Source organism: Bidens hawaiensis, unplaced genomic scaffold, assembly GCF_021521415.1.
Source record: "Bidens hawaiensis isolate Kalapana, Puna unplaced genomic scaffold, B.hawaiensis_p1.1 tig00046152_1, whole genome shotgun sequence".
NCBI classification, from domain to species: domain Eukaryota; kingdom Viridiplantae; phylum Streptophyta; class Magnoliopsida; order Asterales; family Asteraceae; genus Bidens; species Bidens hawaiensis.
The window spans coordinates 1-21,529 of record NW_027498227.1 but is presented as its reverse complement, the minus strand read 5'-3'; the positions used below and the strand labels follow the sequence as shown (position 1 = coordinate 21,529).

At 41.4% G+C, this 21,529-nt stretch overlaps 1 protein-coding gene across 1 annotated transcript; it reads right to left on the bottom strand.

Moving 5' to 3' along the window:
• Positions 1-3,913: 3,913 nt before the first annotated feature.
• LOC143596192 (uncharacterized) lies at positions 3,914-16,357 on the bottom strand. The gene is made up of 3 exons (XM_077075033.1): positions 15,722-16,357; positions 15,118-15,218; positions 3,914-4,720 (listed from the first exon to the last, which is right to left on the bottom strand). The coding sequence occupies exons 1-3, from the start codon at positions 16,219-16,221 to the stop codon at positions 4,113-4,115; spliced, it is 1,209 nt and encodes a 402-aa protein (XP_076931148.1). The 5' UTR covers positions 16,222-16,357; the 3' UTR covers positions 3,914-4,112.
• Positions 16,358-21,529: the final 5,172 nt, after the last annotated feature.

The following is a 21,529-nucleotide window of genomic DNA, read 5'->3' as shown; positions in this document are numbered from 1 at the left end:
TCAGAGCCTAACGATCCAGGCTCGTGTTACCGGTTGGCGGTAAGTCTTGATTGCGGTAGTAGTTCCAATCAAAGGCATAAGAGGCCAAGAAACCGATATCCGAAGCGAGGAAAGGTTCTTGTTTTCCTCCTAAAGTTGAGGTTAGTCAAGGCGTTTTTGTTTGTTCGATCGGGCAGAGTTAAGATTTAAAGATGAATAAATAGTGGTGAAAAGTTATTGCCGTCACACACAAAAGTGCAATCGTTTATTTGTTTATTTGTGAGGTTGTGGTTGAGATTAACCTACTGCCACATACTTTAGTTGCAAACTTGGATTTGCGTGTCGTGAGAATATACATCTTACATCCATTTAATATTGTCATCATCTCCGTATTATTATTATTGGAAGTTAACTCATAGCCGGCCGATAAATAAATTCCTTGGTGGTTTCGATATATTTTCGAACCAAAGGCAGCGTTGTTGGCGGTTGTATTATTTGACGAATCAGGTTCAAGTGTTACCGTTCTCGAGTAGTAAAGTTTCCGATCACAGTAAAGAAATCCTATCGAAGAGTTGAAGTTATCTGGAATCTCGTAAATGAAACGATGGCAGAATTTCAAGTCGTTGGAGGAATCAAGAAATTGAACCAAAGTAACTACAAACAATGGTCGACATGCATCAAGTCGTATCTTCAAGGTCAAGATCTTTGGCAGGTAACGAACGGTACCGAGACGAGACAACCTGCAAACAATATTAATGGTAGTATCGGGAAGTGGCAGGTGAAAGCGAGTCGTGCGATGTTTATCATCAAGACAACGGTGGATGATGATGTTCTTGATCACATTCAAGATCTCGAATACCCAAAGCAAGCGTGGGATACGTTGGAGACCTTATTTACGAAGAAGAACGATGCTCGATTGCAACTAGTCGAAGGTGAGTTGATGGCGATTTCTCAAGGTGATATTCCAATCGCACAATATTTCCGTAAGGTGAAGAATCTATGTCGTGAGATTGGAGAACTCGATCCAGAGTCTCGGGTTAGCGATGCTCGTATGAAGCGGATACTCATTCACAGTTTAAGGCCGGAGTATCGTAGCTTCGTTACCGCTATTCAAGGGTGGGCGACCCAACCGAGTATAACCGAGTTCGAGAATATTCTTGCCGGACAAGAAGCCTTAGCAAAACAGTTAGCTGGTGTGTCGATTAAAACCGAGAGCGAAGCCTTGTATGTCGGAAGAAAGGAGAAGCATCGGTCTAGTAAAAATCATAACCGCTATAGCGAGAAAGATAAGAATAAATATCGGGAGAACGAGAAACGTGATCGACCCAAGAAGAGAGAATGGAACCGAAAGGTTCGAGATGACAACTCTGAAGAAGATTCATTGAACGAAGAGAACCGAGACAAGGAATTAAGGTACAAACTAAAACAGTTTCCTTTTAGGTGCCATAAATGTGGACGAAAAGGGCATATGGCAAAATACTGTCGAGAACCAATGGAGGAAGGTAATGCAGCAGTTGTTAGAGAAGAAGAACCGTGGGATATTGAGGCTAATATGGCCGAGGTTCGAGGAAAATACGCAGTTGATACCGAATTCAAACCGAACCTAGTAGATGAATGGTTTGAAGAAGGCTCCTGTTGTGGACAAGTCCGGAAACAATGCCAGAGTTGAATCAGTTGAAGGTAACATTGGAATCATCTATTGTTATATTGAATCTAGATGATGAGGAAATTGTGGTTGAAGAAGAAAATATGGTTGATCAAGACGTAACCGTGATAGTAATCGAAAAATATGAGAAAGAAATCTTGTTGGATGAAGTGCACGAAAAGATAGTTTCGTCTCATGTTACGGGTGGTCATGGTGGAATAGAAAACGTTAAAAATCAACAAACCAACAAAGTTGACGTTGGAGTTTGCATGAGGTTCATGCATAGTTCGGGTGATCCGAATGAACGAACAAATAAAGAAGTTGAGTTCGAGAGGGAGCATGCATCAAGTGAAAATGGAATAATTGCTTTAAGTACCATGATAGTTGGTCGTGGAGTTGAGAAAGCAAAAGTTGTTTCCCATCTGAATCTGGGCAATGCAATTCTATATAGTGGTAATCTCGAAACGAGAACAGTTGCAGACGGGAAAAAGAAACCTGAAGGTAGTGTGATGAAGTCAAATCCAAGAATAAAGCTCAAAGAGGTTAGAGCGTTACAAGGTATGAAGGATCTTGGAGGAACAATGGAAGTTGGCATTGAGAGGGAGTGTAAAACTTGGAGCAATCCCAACTTGAAGGACCCGAATGGTTAATACGAAAAGTATAAGGGTGGCACGGAAGATATCAAGGGGCGGTTCGGTGGAGATCCAAAGTTCAGGGACCAAGTTGAATAACTTGGTGTCATAATTATCTTACTTATTATTAAATAAATTAGAAGTCTAGTATGTTTATGTTTTCTAGTTTGAGTAGGAGTCTGGTATTGGGTGTTATATAAACCCATCATTAGTTTTCTTTTGTTAGAGAGTAGAAAGGTAGAAAGTATTTTGTTCATGTTTTTTTTATTAATGAAAAGAGTCGCATAAACGTTTTATGTAATATCGTGTTTGGTGTTCTTGATTCACTTGTCTAAGGTTTAACAGTACTTGGTTTTTATCCATTTAAAATTTAATAGTTAGTTGTCAGCATTAGATTATAACATATTTCTTTTTTTTTGTAAAGAAAATCTAAATATGCCCAAGCACTCTTCTAAGTTGTTCTAGTCCAACCACCTTTTTTGAATATCATAGTGAAATAACTATTTAATATGTCATTACTTTTATTGTTACATGGGCCAGCATCACATATAACCAAAATATCATCTTCTATCTATTTACTTTAGTTAGAAAGTTGTATATAAAGACCAAGGAGCAGGTATATCATCTGAACTTGCTAAACAAAATCATTAAACAATTATTTCCATCTTATTTCTTAAATTCAGACTTGTATATATTTTTGAGAACTCAAACTTAAATTAATGACATTTAAGTAATTCGACCATATAGATGTATTTGTGAGTACGTTGCTACAAACGCATACACAATGTAGTCATACAACACATCGTCTCTAGACCTGTCGTCCTTCACTCGACTATGTAGTGTTTTCACCAGGCAATTCAGGAGCTTTATAGTCCTAAAAGCTTTTGAATGTTTGTTTCCATATATGCCTATATGACAATAGTGGATTTACATGATATTTTTAGAAGAGACACATTTCTAAGTTGTTTTAGATAGTTAAACTAGTATAAATCTTGCACAACTATAACTATAGCAGTATTGTATTTTCAATTTTCAATTTTTCAAACTAATAGAATCTTTTTTGATGGCTCTTTCGAGAAAATGGAGTATTAACATGTGTTGGTAATTATATTTCACTGAAACGCACGGACTATTGTGCTTCATTTATTAGTCCATACTATTGTTTCATTCAAAATAATCTTGGTTTTCATAAAACAAATAATAAATCTTAAATGCATCAATGTTGTGTATTCTATGAGGAATTTTTTTACCCGCCCACTCAAACACTTAGAATCCAATTTTTAAAATTACATAATTTCCACTAAATAATACAAAGTTGTAAACAATTTAATCTCGCTACAAGAAACATTTAGTTAATCATACCTTGATATTATTAAACCAATAGTCTTACCGTATACTGCAAACACAGAAAAAAATTGCTTTTAGGTTGCATTTTTTGTTTTTATTAATTGTATCCGTATTAAATATAGCATGAACCATAAAAAAGTTGTTGTTACAACCAAATTGACATCCTTTAGATCACACGAATACACGATATGGGTGTGGGATAGGAATTGAGTTCAAGCAATACCAACATAAACACCGGCTCGCCCCCTTATACCGCAAATCACTAATTTATATACAAATTAAGTGATATAACATTCTCGAATGCACACTATAAAAACTAACAAGAAATCTAGTCATGAGTTAAATGATATAACAAAGTTACATAATATACAAAATCACTAACTGTATATACAAAATTAACAACATTAAAAAGGTGTCACCAACCACCAATTCACCATAACTTAATCTTAAGTTTCCATTAATCTCCAACACTAGAAATTAACAAAACAAAAACAATAAACAAAACAACATCAACTCTCCATTATCTTATAAACAACAACAAAACATGGAAGTATGGCCCTCGGGTTATAAACATACAACTCCTCGATCGTCGAGTACGACCCGGGTAACCCGGCCCACGAATCATAGGGTCCACCATCCTCCTCCAGCGCGTGTCCCTCCACGCGCTTCATATTCCCAGCAATCACACGACATACAAGCATTGCCCTAACCCCACACGCCCCAACAACCAATGAGTTGTGGGCCCTACCACTACTAGCAGTTGTGCACACGCCTTTTTTTTCATTTTGGAACCCGTGATGAATAATAGTGCACACGGCGCAACTTGGAGCCGAGCCACATAGAGTGGACGAGCCGTTGGAGCCGAGAGAGCAAGAGAGGGTTGTGCAATGGAAGCGGAGGAGCTCGTTGCCGTCGGCTGCGCAGCGGGAGGTGGTGGCGGTGGCTCGGAGCTTGACGGTGTTACGGCAGTCTTCGAACCGTTGGAGGGTGCGGCGCGTGTTGTTCACTTTCAAGATACGTTCGATTGTGAAGATCGGATGGTCCTTATTTTGCCAGCTGGACTTGAATATTATTTCAACTATGTTTCGGCCCGAGTCTTCCGGACCAAGCTCCGAAACTAATAAAATAAAAATTAAACGAATTAATATATGTATATTAGTATATACATAAACTAGTTTGAGGTCATGTACTACACGAGTAGTTCTTGAAAAGACAATAGTATTTAAAACAATTTTAAAGTAAAATATAATTATAAATATCAAATGTTTGAAAAAATATGAAGTAAATATTAAATTAACAAATTTTAAAGCATAAATTTTAAGAATGGTAACTATTATGTTACTATTATAAATTTGTTAAAAATGATGAAATTTAATGTAGAAATGACAAGTGGTAAAACTTGTAGTCTTTTATTAAAGAGTATAGATATTAAAACTAACTACCATTATTTATAGATTATGGTATCTAGGTAACTCTAGTCGAGTATGTTCAAAAGGTCCAATATAACAACAATGTACAATACTAAACGTAACATTCATGGGTTGTGGCAGTTCCTGAACAATTTCATTAAGAAGCTACATTTGAATCAGTTAGAGGTATAGTGTGTTTGATCCCACCTTTTAATGTCTAATACTTAATTGCCAAACAACCCCTTACACTTAAATGCATATTAGAGCGTCTATCAAGTAGTATAAAAAGATGTTTGTATTGTTTTAGCTATATTAATTGTTTGTTTGGATTGATCATGTCTAGGTCAACTGCTAGTTTTGGCAATGTTTTCTTTTATAGTTTTGGATTTGTGCGGCTTAGAGATATGTCACGGGAGAGCTTGCATTCTTATATCATTATAAAAGTTTCTATGCATTGAACTTTATCCGAAAAAAATATCAAAAGGTTATTGGAATATGAACAACGGATAATATGACAATATGAAATTAAATGATATTTGTCTCACTATAGTATGTGTAAAATGATTCATATGAGATGGATATTGACATCTCAAAGAAGTTAAGAACAAATGTTCGTTTTTTCCTTAGAATGAAGGCAAATGTAAAATGAATACAAATTAATGGTCCCAAAGGAATGTGGTTACATGATTACTTACCCACATGCACACAAGACATAAAGGTCACCTTCATGTATATCTTTTCGGTCTTGAATAAATCCAATAACAAATTTGTTTGATATAAATCCATTATTACTGAAGAGGTAGGTCCCAGCAGAGCCCAGTTGGACCCGCAAGATTCACCTTGAACAGGGACGTCTGCGCGGTTGGACCCGCAAGACTCACCTTAAACAGGGACGTCTGCGCAGTTGGACCCGCAAGACTCACCTCGAAGAGGGACGTCTGCGCAGTTGAACTCGCAAGACTCACCTTAGAGGGACGTCTGCGCAAAGACCAACTGGATCCGCAGGACCAACCATGCTCAGAGACGCGACGTCCTTACGCGCAGTACGCAAGCTGTTCCCGCAGGAAAAGCCTCCCAATGGTGACGTACTCCGCCTGTTCCCGCAGCTACGGATACTAGCCATCAGGGAAGGCTACCCGCACAGCAAGGCTACACGCACAAGGCACTAACTCTCAAATAATTCAGTAATGTCACCTGAAGAGGGAATGAGCAAACCGGGAATACTCCCGCCCAAAGCCGGGAATTCCCCGCCCAAATGAGCCAGTCCGTACGCTACTGGAGGACCTTTTGTACTATACCTGCCAAGGTATGGACAAAAGATCTGACCAAAGCTGCGACAGCTCACTGACAACAGTACGACGAGCAGCACGCTCTAGTACTTAATGTCACTATCAGCCGCTGCCTACTCACCAACCCTTGTCGTGGCACGTGCATAGCCTGCAGTTGGTGGAAAGGAATAGTACACAGCCGGGCATGTCACTATCAGCCGCTGCCTACCCACCAACCACCAGCACGGCACGTGCGTAGCCCACAGTTGGTAGAAAAGGAATATAATACAGCCGGCTGTACCTTCTTGGACACCTACCTTCGGCTATAAATACTCCAACACCTTGGAACGGTATCATCATCTTCTCTCTAGCTATTTCTCTTAATATACACATATTCAAGAGCAATCTAGTCTGATTCTCACGCCGGAGGGGGGTCACAAGGAGGTACCCCCCCTTCTCAGTGACGAGCTCACGGTGTCTGTTTTGCAGGTCATCAGAAGAACAACCATCTTTGCCGGACCTAACCCTCGTGGGAAACATCTATTTAACCCCCAGATTATCCGTAGTCTGCCGGGGTCGATTAGTGTTTCTTCATTAGCGCCATCCGTGCATAAAAGCTAGAACTTATTCTTTTTCAGTTTTTTCAAAACTTCTGGAAAGATGGTTAACGTTACTCCGGTCCCGAGGCCAGCGAGTGACCAAGAAACCCCGGTAATCACAACCCCAGCTACTGGGAGGAACACCGACGAGTACACAAATTTTACGAACACTACCCAGGTTACTCAAGCCAGGGCAAGTGCAGTAAATTTTACGAACACTACCCCGGTTACCCAAGCCGGGGCAAGTGCAGTAAACAATCATCCCCTGGTATCCATTGATACCCAGGTGGAAAGACAACAGACGAGGCTCCCCCGCCAAACACTTGATCAAGTTAAAGCGTGGGCGGAAGCACGTCAGAAGGAATTCCATGCTGAGTTGGACGAACGCTTACGTTCCATCTAACAGGCTGACGATTTCGGAAGCACTCGACAACAGCTCAACATGAGCAGTGAGTGCGAGTACTCGGACGATGATCGGGAGGAATCCGACACCGACGCAAACCCTCGCCATAGGGCGAAAGGGAAGCGTAAGGAAACGGACTTCCAACCGAGAAGGAATTTCGAAGAAACCTTCAAACCAAGGAACGTGGGGGGAAACCCACGTGACTTCTCCAAAACCTTTAGACCAACTGCTGCAAATGCTGGAACGTCCAAGTTTGCAAGGGACATTCCGGAAGCAATCGCCCCGAGAAGTGCCAAACAGATGTCCAACATCGGCACTTATGATGGTATATCCGACCCAGACGATCATTTGAACAGATTCATAGCGGGGGCAACCGTCAGCAACTGGACGGAACCCACGTGGTGTTATATGTTCCAGATGACGCTGGTTGGAGCAGCCAGAGCGTGGTTTGACCGTCTACCGGTCCACCACATCTACGATTGGGCGGACTTCCAGCAGAAGTTCAGCCAACACTTCAGTCAACAAAGAAAGTATACCGAAGAGCAATGGACGATCCTCAACTGCATCCGAGAGGAAGATGAGTCTTTACTAGACTTCATCACGCGCTTCAATTCAAAGAAGCTAAGTCTGGGCACTATTAGCGAAGGACCCAGAGCTCATCCGCACCTTAACGGGTAAAGACGGCATGCCATCCACGTGGGATGCCATCATGACAGCAGCTAAACGCTTCACGGAAATGGAAAAGCAACTGGGTAGAGACCTTCCCCAGAGCACAAACCTATACACCCAGAAAACAAGAGAAAACAACGTCCTCACCGCCCGACTAAACAAAAAGAGGAAGCTAGGCATTTGGCAGTCAAGGGTAAACTTTGACACCTCATCCAGCTCTCGCCCTCGGTTAGGCGGAAAGGATAACATGCTGTCGTCGAACCGGAACTCCAGATGGACGCCACTCACCAAAAGCGTCACCGAGATATTCGCCACCGAGAGGCTCCCATGGCCAGAGGCTCCAATTATCCGACAGCGTCCAAACGCTGATCAAAGCAAATTCTGTGACTTCCACAGGACAAGAGGCCACACCACCGAGGAATGCTTAGACTTGAAGGACATCGTCGAAGCATTTGTCAGAGATGGGAAACTCACGCACCTCGTGGCGTAATGAACGCTGAGCAGGCTAATGCGTGTAGAACCCCAGTTGGGGAAAACACGAATGAAACTGCAGCTTCAATGTTGGAGACTACATACTGCGTAAACAACGAGATTCCGAACCAGGTGAATATCGGCTCGAAAGGCTCGATGACACCCCCATCCCAAGAACATGGAAGGGAGTTTAATTACACAGGTTGCATGCAGATAAATTCCAAACTTGTAAAGAAAAGGCCCAGAGCCACTTCTAATGGAAATGATTCTCCTTATCACATTGACGCTGATAGTCTTACATTTATACTTGTGAACTTTCCGCACTGATATGCCGGTATTCACCGCATAAATAAGTGTGAAAGGAAGTCGTTGCGTGTGGACGGCGGCAAAACCCGCATAAACACAAAAAACGGCAAAAATTTCTAAGAAATAAGGACAACCTTCACGCAGGTCAGTTATAGGTAAAGTTTGGTCATCCCACTAAATGAAAGTGACGGTCCTACCCGCACAATCATGATAGAGGAAACTGAACATTAACCTATTGACAACCGCGCGTCGAAAGGTTTAACTTATTCAAAACACTGATGCCGGTATTCACCGCATAAATAAGTGGGGAAGTAAGTCGTTGCGTGTGGACGGCGGCAAAACCCGCATAAACACAAAAAACGGCAAACCTTCACGCAGGTCAGTTATAGGTGAAGATTGGTCATCCCACTAAATAAAAGTGACGGTCCTACCCGCACAATCATGATAGAGGAAACTGAACACTAACCTATTAACAACCGCGCGTCGAATGGTTAACTTATTCAAAACACTTGGAAAATTGCTAAGTTAAACTAAAGTATGCACGAGCGAATCATATATTGTTTATGCGGCAAAACAAGTGCCAAATTAAGCTATAATATGCATGAGCAAGTCATATAACGTTTATAAAGCAAGTCATCCAGTGAAATTGGCGGTCCTACCCGCACAAACATTTATATTTCATAAAAAATTCAAACATTACAAGAATGGCCGGGTATCTACCCGCCTACAGAAATATAAATCTATCCTAACGGTGGGAAGGGATCTCAAGGTTCAAACTTCAGGACCACTCCCTCCAAACCCACTTGTACCCGCACCATCAGTTGGCTGTGGCGGTTCAAGGAAAGTCTTGAGAATGGTTAGCCCATCATCAGCAGCAACAATTTCGTTCACCTTCTCCACCACCGGATGCGGGAAGGCAGCATACTGGTTCACTGCTTGGTCATAGGCAGCTTCAGCGTCCACGTCATAAAGAGGGAAGTTGGAAGGCGGGATGCCCTTCTCAACAAACCCCAGACCAAGCAAGAACCAGCCTTTTCCCCATCCTCATGGGAAGCGTTGAGGGCTGCGCTCATGGCATCGTCATAAGATGTGTTCGTGAAGATCTGATGCACAACCTACAAGAAAAAATTCAAAGTATCAAAACCTTTTCTAAGTACAAAGAAAAGCGTAAAGATATTATGAAGCTACGCATACCTGCGACAACGCTTCTCGTAGAAGCCATTCCTTGGTGATCAGAGCCTCCTGGAGGGCAGCTTGAGCTTGGTTACGGACGCGTTCGGCTTCATTTCTGTTAAGGTTGGCAAGCAACACTTCCTTAGCAGCAGCCTCTTCAACGCCCTTTAGCTTACGCTAAGTGTGGTCAAACATACCCCTCTGATCCAAGATCTCTTGGAGCTTCTTGGCGTCTTCCATGGCCAAGGCATCATGAGCCTGCTGAAGCCCCTCTAGTTTGGCTTTAAGCTCCTCATTCTCAGCGCGCAGAGGCTCAGCAACAGCTTCAGCTTTGGTGGCCCTCTCGGTCGCGTTCCGCGCAGTTTTCTTAGCCAACCTAAGCTGTTCGTTAACAGCTTGAGTAGCCTTGGAACGAGCCTCGAGACGGGCCTGAACTTCAACCTCGAAGGCCTTGAAGGCCTTTTCCTTCTGCGCAGCAACGGCGGAAAGTCTCCTGTTCTCCTCCCGGATGGCCCGCGCCTGAGCCACTTCTTGGATACGCGTCGCCTTTAACTTGTCGTTTTCACGACAAAGCAACTCGACGCGCGGCTGCATCCGGGCAAGGAGAATCCGAAGCTCATTTGTCAGCCTACCCTACTGATAGCTAGACATGGCTTCCCCCAACGCGCCACTTGGGGCCGCGTGACACGCCCACTCGACGCAGTCCACAGCCGTCCGAAGGGTTGTTCCCCGGCGGATGTTCCACCGTGGAACATACACCTCATTGGAATCCGACACTGTAAAAACAAAAAAAACAGTTAGGAAAAGATGATATATAAAAAAAAAGAGAGGCCAAAATAACCCTACGCACCTGTAGGGTCGACAACAGGCCGGTAGCCGCCAAACCCATCACCCGAACCTAAGGGATATCCATCCAAGAGGTCAGGCAGATGGGAAGGAGGCAGAGATTGGCTAGAAGCCCCAAACATACCTGCTGAACCGGCCGGAGACGAGGTAGTCACCGGTGCCGGACGCACGGTTGAAGCCGCCGCTGTAGAGACCATCGGAGGTGAACTCACGGGAGGTGAACTCACAACCGTGGCTGCCGCTGTGGAGGAGCCCGCAGAAAAAATCACCGCCAGCTCAGTGAAGGATGCAGTGAAGATGGCACTGATAGCCGGCGGAGATGACGTCACATTTGGAACAGTTGCCTCAACCGGGTGAGCAACTGAATCAACACTTGAAACAGGCGCGGCCGCCTGGGTCATCGCCTCGGGTAGGTTGACCAAACCTACCGTCATGGGTCGAGAGACGCTCCTCCCCGCTCCATTCTGGAATGCGGTAGCATCCACGCCTGCATGAAGACGAGATATTAAAAACAATGGCGGAAAGAATTGCGGGTAAGATTAATTTACACTTACGAGTTTTCTTGAGCTTGAACGTTCTGACAGGCGGGGACGAACCCGATGGAGCCGACCTCTTCACGTCGGTCACCGTCGTCGTACTGGGCGGATCGGAGGTGACAGCTGTCTCAACCTCCGGGACAGTTGTCTCACCACCACCAGGGTTCCCCGCCACCTCCTCACTTTCGGTCTCCGACTCAGACCGGTTCCCCTGATCGGCAGTGGAGGCAACCTTCGCCTTGCCCTTCACGCCGGCAGCTTTCTTCTTCTTCATGAAGAAAGGACCATCTGTGGATTCCTCATCAGAAGATGACAAAATTAGAGGAATTCCAGCAGAGGTTTGAGCATTGAGAGGGCGAGGGTTAAAGAGTCCCTTACCTGGCCGCCTGGCGCTCAGAATCTCGTGCCCCGGCGGGTAGACCTCCACAAACAGATCCGCCGTTTGCTCCAAGATGGGCAACTCGTTCTCGTCGAGAGCACGAGTACCCAGCCGAGCGGGACCACCGCTCTCAAGCGGTTGCAGAAGCGACTGCAAATTGTTCCCCTCTGAAAATAAACAGAAAAGCAGTAAGAAGAAAAACCCTAAATCAGCAAAAAGATATGAAGCATAGCGTAAGGGATAGAGTTCAAACCGTATTCGAGGACGATGAGAATCTGTGGCGCCTCTGCCCCAGCATCCTTCCATACCCGGCTCATCCCAAGCATCACCCCATCCCAGACTCCGCAAAGCGGTAAACCGGAGTCTGGATCTGGGAGATCTTGGCGAACCATTCCGCCTCTTGGTAATTGGAGGCGTGAAGGCTAGGGAGCGCCCTCCCGTTCTTGAACGTCATCGCAATGGGGACGACGCGAGCGGAGACATAGAAAAACTCCCGCTTCCAAGAACGAAGACTGCGCTCGGTAGCGCAGATCTTCAAACCCTTGATCCGATTGACCAAGGTATACCAGCCCTGGATGCACCTCCAAGAGTAGAAGGTCATCAGGCGGTCGACGCGGGGCTCAACGCTCAGAATATGGCACACCCATTCAAAATGGCGAACCTTTGCGATCGCCATCGGGTGCACCTCCGTTAGGTGTACACCGTGTCTCTCCAAAACAAGGTACACAAACTTCGTCAATGGGAACCTGAGATTCCCATAGATGAAGAATGCAGCATACACCCCTATCTTGCCCTTGGGGGCATCGTACACCGTCTGGTGAGGCTCAGGAAACTCAGGCTCGAAGGGCTCGAGTATGAACTTCCTGACGATGTACTGATAAACGTCGACGGAAAGAGCACACTGGCACTCCCCAGCAAAACTCTTATCGTCCTTGTCAGACATCGGGTTCTCGATGTACACTTCGGACTCCTCGGCAATAGCCTCAGGATCACGAATGGAAGACATGTTTTGGAAGATGGAAAGAAGAACGATTTCAGGAGAATGCTCGACAAAAGTTAGAGTATTCGCCGGAAATCGCTTAGAAGAAGAAGTGAAACTGTGAGTTGAGATGCATCCTCTCCTCCCTTTATATACTCATCGCAATGAATGCGATGAATTTAATGCGGGAGAGACGGAAAAGCGCATGTGCAATGAAACTATGACACGTGGAAGATGCAAGCTGGCAACAACTGTCGACAGGACGCGCGCCGTAAACTTCGCGGCCACGCGCCCGAAAACTCGCGCCCACGCGCCTGAAAAAGCATCTGGAATGACCATATACTGTCACGTCGCCATAACTTCATGCACGTCCTGAAACTGTCAGAAGAAACCGTCAGACCACGCTGACGTCCCTTCAACAGTTGGACTGTTCTTATCCTTTCACCAACTCTTCGAATTTCAAAAAGATTCAAAAAGATTCAAAAGTAAGCGGGACTTTACCCCCTTACCTTGGCAACCAAGTAACTATAAGACAGGTGCGGGTACAGTGTCAAGGCAAAACCCTTCACATACTTAGCACCTGCAGGGAATTGAAGCCAAGAATACCTCGGCAACCAAGTAACTATAAGGCGGGTGCGGGTACAGTGTCAAGGCAAAACCCTTCACATACTTAGCACCTGCAGGAAATTGACGCCAGGAATACCTTGGAAGTAAAGTAACTATAAGACGAGTGCGGGTACAGTGTCAAGGCAAAACCCTTCACATACTTAGCACTCCGCAGGGAATTGAAACCAAGAAGGATCTTCTGGGCCATGCTTGCGGAAACGGAAATAACATCCCCGCATAGCGGGAACGTTGAGAACTAGATTGTTTGAAGCTCCAAGATGGAATTGGTTGTTTAACATAATTGATAACTATGTTTAAAACTACCAAAACCTCATGGAGAATCTACACAAGTGGAACTCAACGCTCCTGACTTGCGAGGAGGTTACAGACCTACCCGCATCATACCCAAAGATCAAGCAGAAAAGTCGGGAATTTCTGCACGTGACATTAGGACTTCCTCGGGAAGAATCCCCATGGAAAACCTTAAAACTAAACCCTTTTCAAAACCCCTTGCTTAAGTCCAAAAGTTCACCTCACTTATTAACAATTCATGAGAAGAACATTGGACTGGGGGGACTTGAAGAGGTAGGTCCCAGCAGAGCCCAGTTGGACCCGCAAGACTCACCTTGAACAGGGACGTCTGCGCGGTTGGACCCGCAAGACTCACCTTAAACAGGGACGTCTGCGCAGTTGGACCCCCAAGACTCACCTCGAAGAGGGACGTCTGCGCAGTTGAACTCGCAAGACTCACCTTAGAGGGACGTCTGCGCAAAGACCAACTGGATCCGCAGGACCAACCATGCTCAGAGACGCGACGTCCTTACGCGCAGTACGCAAGCTGTTCTCGCAGGAAAAGCCTCCCAATGGTGACGTACTCCGCCTGTTCCCGCAGCTACGGATACTAGCCATCAGGGAAGGCTACCCGCACAGCAAGGCTACACGCACAAGGCACTAACTCTCAAATAATTCAGTAATGTCACCTGAAGAGGGAATGAGCAAACCGGGAATACTCCCGCCCAAAGCCGGTCCGTACGCTACTGGAGGACCTTTTGTACTATACCTGCCAAGGTATGGACAAAAGATCTGACCAAAGCTGCGACAGCTCACTGACAACAGTACGACGAGCAGCACGCTCTAGTACTTAATGTCACTATCAGCCGCTGCCTACTCACCAACCCTTGTCGTGGCACGTGCATAGCCTGCAGTTGGTGGAAAGGAATAGTACACAACCGGCCATGTCACTATCAGCCGCTGCCTACCCACCAACCACCAGCACGGCACGTGCGTAGCCCACAGTTGGTAGAAAAGGAATATAATACAGCCGGCTGTACCTTCTTGGACACCTACCTTCGGCTATAAATACTCCAACACCTTGGAACGGTATCATCATCTTCTCTCTAGCTATTTCTCTTAATATACACATATTCAAGAGCAATCTAGTCTGATTCTTACGCCGGAGGGTGGTCACAAGGAGGTACCCCCCCTTCTCAGTGACGAGCTCACGGTGTCTGTTTTGCAGGTCATCAGAAGAACAACCATCTTTGCCGGACCTAACCCTCGTGGGAAACATCTATTTAACCCCCAGATTATCCGTAGTCTGCCGGGGTCGATTAGTTATAATTATAATCAAAAGAAGTTTATATTAATATATACATTTAATATCTTATTTTTTGCTTAACTTAATTTAATGATGTTATGTATTGTAGATATTCCATAACGACAGAAAATATTAGCATCTATATAAATTATCTCTCATTATCTAGTTATCTACAATAACCATTTGTTTTAACCCTTTTTCTTCATATTTGTATTAAAAATTGAAATTTTTTATATGGTTATTTTTTTAAAGAAAATGAAATGAAAATAATACCAGCATGCCTAACAGCTTGATGATGCTCCAAGCTTTCCATCTTCGGAAACACTTCTCCACATTCAGAACATAAGCAAATTGTACTTCTTGGAATAGCAACCCTGCTTGGTCAAATCATCATTAAGTTAAATGTTCTTAAAAAAAACATATACGATTTAACCAACGTTTTTAAAACAAGTCCGGAATGGTTTCTTACACCGTTGACTAGTCCTGACCTTTGACGTCAGGAAAATTGTAAACCGCAGTTTACAATTAAGCTAAACTACAGTTTAACTTGGTTAAATTGTACGTAGTTCATTGCTGGTGTAAGATTCCGAAATGGTGTATGCAAACTAGGACATAAGCCCTGAACCAAAGTACGGGTTTAGTTGAACCGATCTGACTGGTTGGTCTGGTTTATAAATTATAAAGCTACAAAGATTAAATTTACCAACTTGTGTTAATTAAATTAATTCTGAAAGGAGAGTTTATTTTTGTTTAACTAGTTGCATTTATTTTTTATTTTTTATTTTTTAAACTTTTACTATTTACTTTGTTGGATATTAATATGAAATATAAAATAAAACAAAATACAGAAAAAAAAATGAAATTAAGCAAAAATTACCTAGCAGGATCTACAATAGCATGACATTCATAACACCCAGAAAGCTTTCTCAACTGCATGCCTCGAGAAGCCGACGTGTAACTCCCATGACCGTTAGATTTACCCGAAGAACCAGTACTCAAAGACCTAGTATTAGTCGAAGAAGAAGACGATGACAACACACCATTACCAACATGCTTCTTCCTTCTAACAGCCACACTAATTTCCGGTGAGTTATCCGGCCTATGAACAACCCTAGTGTTCCCATTAGCAACATCTCTAAAATTACATATTGAGCTACAAGAACTCAACTTTGAATACCCATGTTGGACCTTGTGATCGGACCCGGAAACATCCATTTGCTTGCACTTCAAAAGGTTCTTGATTTGGTCCCATGATGTTGTTGGTTGTTGTTGTTGTTTTAGTTTAGGGTTTTGTGAATGGTGTTTTCTTCTACGTTTAGAGGGTTTAGGGTTTTGTAACTTGTGTGTTTCGGTAGGTGGGAGTTGAAGGACAGCCATTGAAGAGTTAATTTAAAGAAATAATAATATTGAAGGTAAGTTGTTCATGGAAGAAAGAGAGAGAGAGTGATAGATGCCTTTGAAAGGTGTTTTGCTTCTTTTAATGAGAGAGTGGATCTGAGGTAAATTTGAGGAGGGAAATATAGGGTAGGGTGAGTTTTTTAGGGGGTGTTTGGTACAGAGAAAAAGAATGGGAAGAAATGGAAATAGAAATGGGAGAGAAATGGAATTGGAGAGAAATAGAAATGGGTGGAGAATTGACAATCATTTCCTTTGTTTGGTACAATAGAGAAATGGGTGGAGAAACGGGAGCAGAGACGTGATTAGGGTTCCGCCTCGGCATCATCATGGTGGAGAAATGGTGGCTCAGAGACGCGTCGCAACACCGCGAACGGAGTAGAGCGTCATCATCATCGCCGCGCAACATCAACACCGCGATTTAGGGTTCCGCCTCGCAACACCGCCTCGCGATTTAGGGTTTCGTTTTGGCTCACAGACGCGAACGGACGTGGCTGCGGCGTCGGCCGCCGTGCCGGACGTCGGCATCATCATCACCATCGCCGGTCGGAGCATCATCATCATCATACGCGAACGGAGTAGAGCAGAGACGCGATTTAGAAGCAGAGAGAATTCCATTTCTCTTCCAAATGGAGAGAATTGGATTTCTCTACTTTTTGCCTACACCCAATTCTCAGAGAAAACCAATTCTCCGCCCAATTCTCCGCCTAATTCTCCCAAACAAGAGAAAACCAATTCTCCACCCTCAAATCTCTCTACCAAACACCCCCTTAATGTTTATTTTGAACCTTTTTATTGGTTTCTTTTTTCTTTTTTTTTCTGTTGTAGTTTAGCATTTGTTGGATGATCTTTTAGTATGATACTATGATTAGGGTTTATTGGTCTGTTAGTTTTGGAATGACTCTATTTTTTCTTTTGCTTTTTATCCAAAGGATATGACATGAGTGTTGGTAAAGTTTAAGTCATGACAATGTATGTGTACAAAAAGTTTCTTTTGTTCTTATTTAGGGGTGGCTTTAGAAATTTTGTTAAATGTTGGTGATTTGACGTCTAGTTGCTTTGTGTTATTGTAATTTACATATTGATCTAGTAAGAAATCAATACATCAAACAAGTTGGGAAGTGTGGAATGTATACTTGTTTCGGAATGCTATGATTTCAAACACTTAAGACATCTAGGAAGTTTAGGGCTGTAAAACCCAAGAACAACGTGAGTTCTAGGGAAAAGCCTCTGGTAGCACGGTCCAAGGGGTAAAGCCCTTCGCTGGGTCAATAGTAAAAATGGTCTCTTGTAACAAAATTAATGGAGGTCAGTAGAAAGTTTGTTCATCAATTAGTAGCAACTTTTGGATTATTATCAACTGTGAGATTAGCAAATTATTTTATCAATGACATAAATATCCAGTAAAAAAAGTGATCATCATCAACTTGTTGCCAGTGAACAAGTCTTCATTGATATCTATGTTACAACTCGTGTAATTTCTAATGATAAAATAGTCAATTAACATTTATAATTGTTATAATAGCCATATGTCACGATATTCATGAAATTTTGCGATGGTTCATTGCAATTGTTCACCCCTGTAAATGGAAATCGATATGGTGTGATTTTAGTACAAAACTCTTAACATACTTCACACTCGTTCTTGATCTCTATTAGAATCATTCAATTGAATCTTCGTAGGTTCCATTGGTTTTTATACGATTTAAAAGTTCAGTTAGGTTTTGAAAGTTTGTTGGTATGCTGATTTTGTTCGGTTATGGAACTAGGTTTCAGTATAATCGGGTTGTCAGGTTAAACTATGCATCTTATACACAAAACATCTTGTTATTCGTGTAAAACGAACATGACTCCATGTTTCCTTAATTAAACGTTTTAAACCAGTTGACAAGTAGTAATATAGCTTTAAAATGGGTTGTAATTTGGGTAATGAAACCCGAAAAAAGTTAATTGTGGGTAAGTCGTCATCGAAACCAAACCCAACAACAACAAATATCGAGGATAGATAGTCACCGGAGCAAACACACACAACAACGATGGAGAAATAAAAGTCTCGTGGTGTGTTTGGAAAGCATAAGTATTTTTGTTTTTATGGACGGTAGGTGAAAGCGTGTAAAGAGAACACAATACGTGGAAAAATTGATGACCCTTACAACCATTACGTGGAAGGATTGAAAGCCCTTACAACCATTTTAGCCAAAAGTACATATGATGTATGCGTTAAGAAGTTGTAAAATAAATATATGTAAACGGGTAGTGGGTCAAATTGTTCAATAATTAGGCTTGCGAATCGATCAACAATATAATTAAATGGGTTAAGCACGTTGACCCGTACAGGCCTATCTTAACCCGACATGACCCTAAATTAAATAGGTTAGATATGTTAGCCCAAAACTGGATATTTTCATCATGTTATTCTCGGTCGTATTTTGAAACCATCTATTATCATTTTAAAATTTTCGGTGCTACTAGTTATATACAATTAAAATAGTTGGTTCAGCCCCGTTTTGTCCTCCCGACTTACACAACCCGCAAGTTTAATTTGCTATTCTAAAACTATAGTTACCGGGGTGATCTTGATTTCCATTTTTATTTATTATTTTTAGTTAAAATCGACTAAATTTATACACAAACACCCCACCGTGTAAATATAAAAAATCATATCAGCCACTTTACTGCTATTTTATCCTAAACTTTTCCTTTATAATAAAGTTCCCGTCAGATTAATAATTGAAATTTAAATTTGAATTCCCATTCAATAATTTATTTGTTTTAAAACTCCAAATTTCCATCCCTTTACCAAAGAAATTTAACTTTCCTTTGCATATAGGTGGAAGATTAAATTTTGATTTCTAATATTGTGAGATGCAGTTATGTATTTCATCGCCCTGTGCTCGATCGTAATAGGTGATATGGAAGTTTTGTGTCGGAGGTTTCCGATATGTACTTATTAATTTAAAATAGCTAGGTTAAAAGGTTTTAATTCCAGTACCGTTAAATAAGTTTATTTCTTTGAATGACAATCTAACATACTCATATATTACATATTACACCAATGCTACGTATCACATTTAATATAACATGCAAACGCAAAAGTGATTATACGTATATAAATTACATAATATTTAATCAAAATAAAATCATATAAGATTTCAAGTTCATAAAAGCAAATTGGATTGCGGTCTTAAAAAATTACATTTTTGCAGAACATTGTATTAAGCTTTAAAAAAGTTGTTAATATTATTCTAAGAATAAAATTTGAATCATATTATAATCTAAATTGTGATTTGTTGGGAGGGGTGATTTTAAAAAATATTAAGTTACCACGTGGAGGGGAGATTGTTTCCCATCGTGCTTGTTACTACGTTTTAATGGCGAATGCATGCTTAGAAATCCCCAAAAATGCCCATAACTTTGTACCAGTTTTTGAAAAGAGAACTAATTTTGAGTTTCGTATCTCAATCATCAACATCTTTTATTTCACATTTAATCTAAGAAAATAAATGTTTTCTTTAACGGCAATTCGGTCATTTATAAAAAAAATAAGGCCATATAAAGGCATTTTCTGCAATATCATCATGACAAAAGTTTTAATAAAAATATGTGTAATGGATAATGTTTCTTCAATCATTAGTACTTCAAAACACATATGATCTTTATTGTAGAAATGCATATTTGCTTATAACGCCCCATAATGCATCTGGGTGGTGCAGGAGCTCATTTGCCCTTATAATGCCCCATTATATATGTCAACCCTGGATAGAGCAAGACAAAACATAGCTTCAAACCCACCAACGAAATTAATTTACTTCTTAACCGAAGAGGAATGTAATTAAGATATTTTGAATTTCGTTAGTATTTATGGTTTTAGAAAGTATATAGTGGTGTATACGAGATATTCCCTAACTTTTATTAATTATAAATTGTTCTTAAACTACTAATCCATATTTAAAAAAATGGGTTTATTAAATGTTTAATTGTGTCTAATGCAACATATACAAACAAAAACAATTTTGACTTTCTAGTTTGAGGGAGATCAGGAAAGGGAAAATAAAATTACTAGGTATTTGTTTATATGTTGAACCTTAAACCGCATATATATGTCCAGATCAGGTATGAATTTAAATAAACTGAAGATATCAATTGATTTATTTATAGTAATTTTTGAAGTAAAAAGTGGATAAGGAGTAAAACAACTGTTTATAAATCAAATGAGATTTCCTAGACAAAATTTTCTTTTATTTACGGGTGTAAACGAGCCGAGTTGAGCCTGACCTCGACTCGTTTAACTTACACAGAGCTCGAGCTCTATTTTAAAAGTTCGAGTTTGGCTCGTGAATAGAGCTCGAGCTTGACTCCTTTACTATTTATGAATTATTTTTTATATAATTATAATTATTATATATATTTTCTCATATAATTTTATGTATAAAATAATACATAGTATTAGTTATTTTTTATTTATTTTTTCATAACATTATATATATTAATTAATAATTATTAAATATATATTTTAAAAATTATATAAATGATAGGCTCGTTTAGGCTTGTAAGCCGGCTTGGGCTCGGGCTCGATTATTAAACGAGCTTACTTTTAGGCTCGATCTCGGGCTCGACTAAATTCAGCTTAATCAAGCTTTTTAATGAGCCGATATCGAGTAGCTCGTGAGCAGTTCGGCTCATTTGCACCCCTATTTAAAGTATAAACTTAATCGGTTAAAAGTTAAAGACATGTATAAAAATTAAAAAAAAAGTCCAAAATATGCAAATGCTATTACATAAATAGGACATCAAGGTTGTTGACATTTTATGACCCTACTAAATGACCCTTCAGTTAATGTCATGTCTATATATTGGCCATTGCTCATTCTCTTAATGAACCACCCAAGAGTATCAGACCTTCACTAGTGTATGCATTAATTAGGTCTCTTGGGGTAACTGAGCAATATACCCTAAACACTGAAGCCATGACTGCAAGGTAATTAATAATCAATGCTCCATATAGTCTTTAGTCATAATTCATTAATTTTAAAAAGAATCACCCGAACTAATGTTAGTCCAGAGGTACAGGAGATGTCCCGAACAACAAATAGGATAATGCCAAAGGATTAAATATGATAAAGAATAAGAGAGAGTAGTAGTGAATTCATATGGTGATCGGTCGTGATCAGTGACATTAACCATACCTCGGACTTGGTGTATCATCCGATAACACTACATGGCCTAGACACTTCTAGCCAGTGACGGACCCTTAAATGTTTATTATCGTTGTCACATTGACTCAGTCTTC